This window comes from Saprolegnia parasitica (genome assembly GCF_000151545.1).
Source record: "Saprolegnia parasitica CBS 223.65 unplaced genomic scaffold supercont2.754, whole genome shotgun sequence".
NCBI classification, from domain to species: Eukaryota; Oomycota; class Saprolegniomycetes; order Saprolegniales; family Saprolegniaceae; genus Saprolegnia; species Saprolegnia parasitica.
The window spans coordinates 1-1,727 of NW_012157148.1; the positions used below are offsets into that span (position 1 = coordinate 1).

General features: G+C 59.7%; 1 protein-coding gene across 1 annotated transcript; it reads right to left on the reverse strand.

Moving 5' to 3' along the window:
* Positions 1 to 578: 578 nt before the first annotated feature.
* On the reverse strand, positions 579 to 1,511 carry SPRG_17753 (hypothetical protein; the record flags this gene model as incomplete). Its single annotated transcript, XM_012357144.1, has 1 exon — positions 579 to 1,511. A coding segment is annotated over one exon (933 nt), but the record flags the coding sequence as incomplete, so codon positions are not given.
* Between the last annotated feature and the right edge of the window lie 216 nt (positions 1,512 to 1,727).

Genomic DNA, 1,727 nt, shown 5'->3' on the forward strand with positions numbered 1-1,727 from the left:
CAAAGATATAAGTATGTTGAGCTAGAGTCACGAGATACCGCGATAACGTCAGTAAATGCCGAGCGCTTGGTCTCCGAGAGGCCGAGAACCGAGTGCGCAAACCGACTGCAGACATCAACCGGTGTCTCCATCGACAAGAGCTACAAACAGTGTGTATACCAAGTAGAAATAGAAATAAAGCATTACGTACCGAGGGCCATGGCAACGAGGGCAAGCTCGAGTCGTTGGGAGGCACCAGCCGCAGCAGTGTGAGTGTGAGCGCCGGTGCCAGCGTCGTCGTTTCGTCGAGGAGTAGCGTTCGAACCGACGAGAGCGCCCTCATGTGCCACGACGGCACCAGCGGCACGGCGGACAGCGGCGGCTTCGGTGGCGTCGCCCAGCGTCGCCCAGCGTCGCCCAGCGTATCCAGTGCTAGTTGGGCCAGCGTGGTCTCGGCACCCGAGGCCACGAGCATGTAGCCGAGGGTGCGCAGTCGGCCATCGACGTCAAACAACACACCGCGCGCAGTGGCCACGACGTCTTCGTCGCTGGGCAGAGACAAGAGACACTGGAGGATTGGAAGAATGACAATGACGTACGGCTGAAAGAAAAAGAACGCTGTGCTGCATGTCGCCGAGGCGAAACGAGAGGATTAACGGGACCCAGCTCATGACGTGCTCGCGCGAGAGGATCTCCGCCTTGGCGTAGTGCTCCATGCACGCACCGGCGCCGAGGCGCGGCAAAACTGTCGACATGCTTTTGTCAACCTCCATGTCGTCGAGGCGGTGCACGACCCGGGCGCCCAACACATCGAGCTTGGCTTCGCGTCGCCCTTGGCCGGGGCGTGATGGAATAAGGCCACCTGGAAACAGGATGAGCGTCGACGTCGCCTTGGCGTCCTCGTCTTCGTAGCCCAATTGCGCTTCGGCCATGGCGAGTGCCGCCTTGAGGCACGCATGGCAAACCTGCACGAGCGTCGAGAGCAAGCAGTGGTGACTGACGATCAGTGCCAACTCGTCCAACGACAAGGACGCACTACCGCAGATATATGTACTACAAGACAACGTCGGGCAAGAAAGCGGCTGACACCGGGATGTCTTCTTGATGTCGTGCTCGATTCGCGGCAGCGTGACCGTGAGGAGCATACACTTTTGCAGCGAGCGCTGGGCCGCCATATCGCCAACCTCGAGCTGCTCGTCCTCGCTGACCATCTTGACGTGAACAGCAAAGAGCGGCAGCACAAACTGCCGGCACGCCATCGAGAACTCCGAGAACGTTTGGAGGATCGGAGACACCAAGTGCAGCGTCGAGGCGTCAGCAAATGGTTCACGTCCGCCAAGTCGAGTCAAAGACGCTGATCGAGAGAAGACCAAATACTCAAAGAGCCACATGTTCGTGTCGAGCTTGTTGGCCGTCTCAGCGTAGACCGTGGGCAATGTACAGGGCCGACGTGAGTTCGGACGCGAAGTTTCATGAGTGCGCGGCACTTGCCGAGGTGCGCGAGGTCGTGGATGGCCAAAGCCCGCAAGCATCGACCTCGGAAGCAGTGCCAGAATTGGCGCCACCAAGTGCGGTAGCACAGACTGGAACGCCTCGCGCATCGTGCGCGCGACAAGCTGAAGGCACTCGTCCGTGCAAAGGCACTTGGCCTCGCGCAAGCGGCAGCACGGTTCCTCCAACAGCTGAAGCGCCCCTCGCACTTGCATGGTGTACATCGTATCGTCCGGTGTGCAGTACCAGTAAATGTC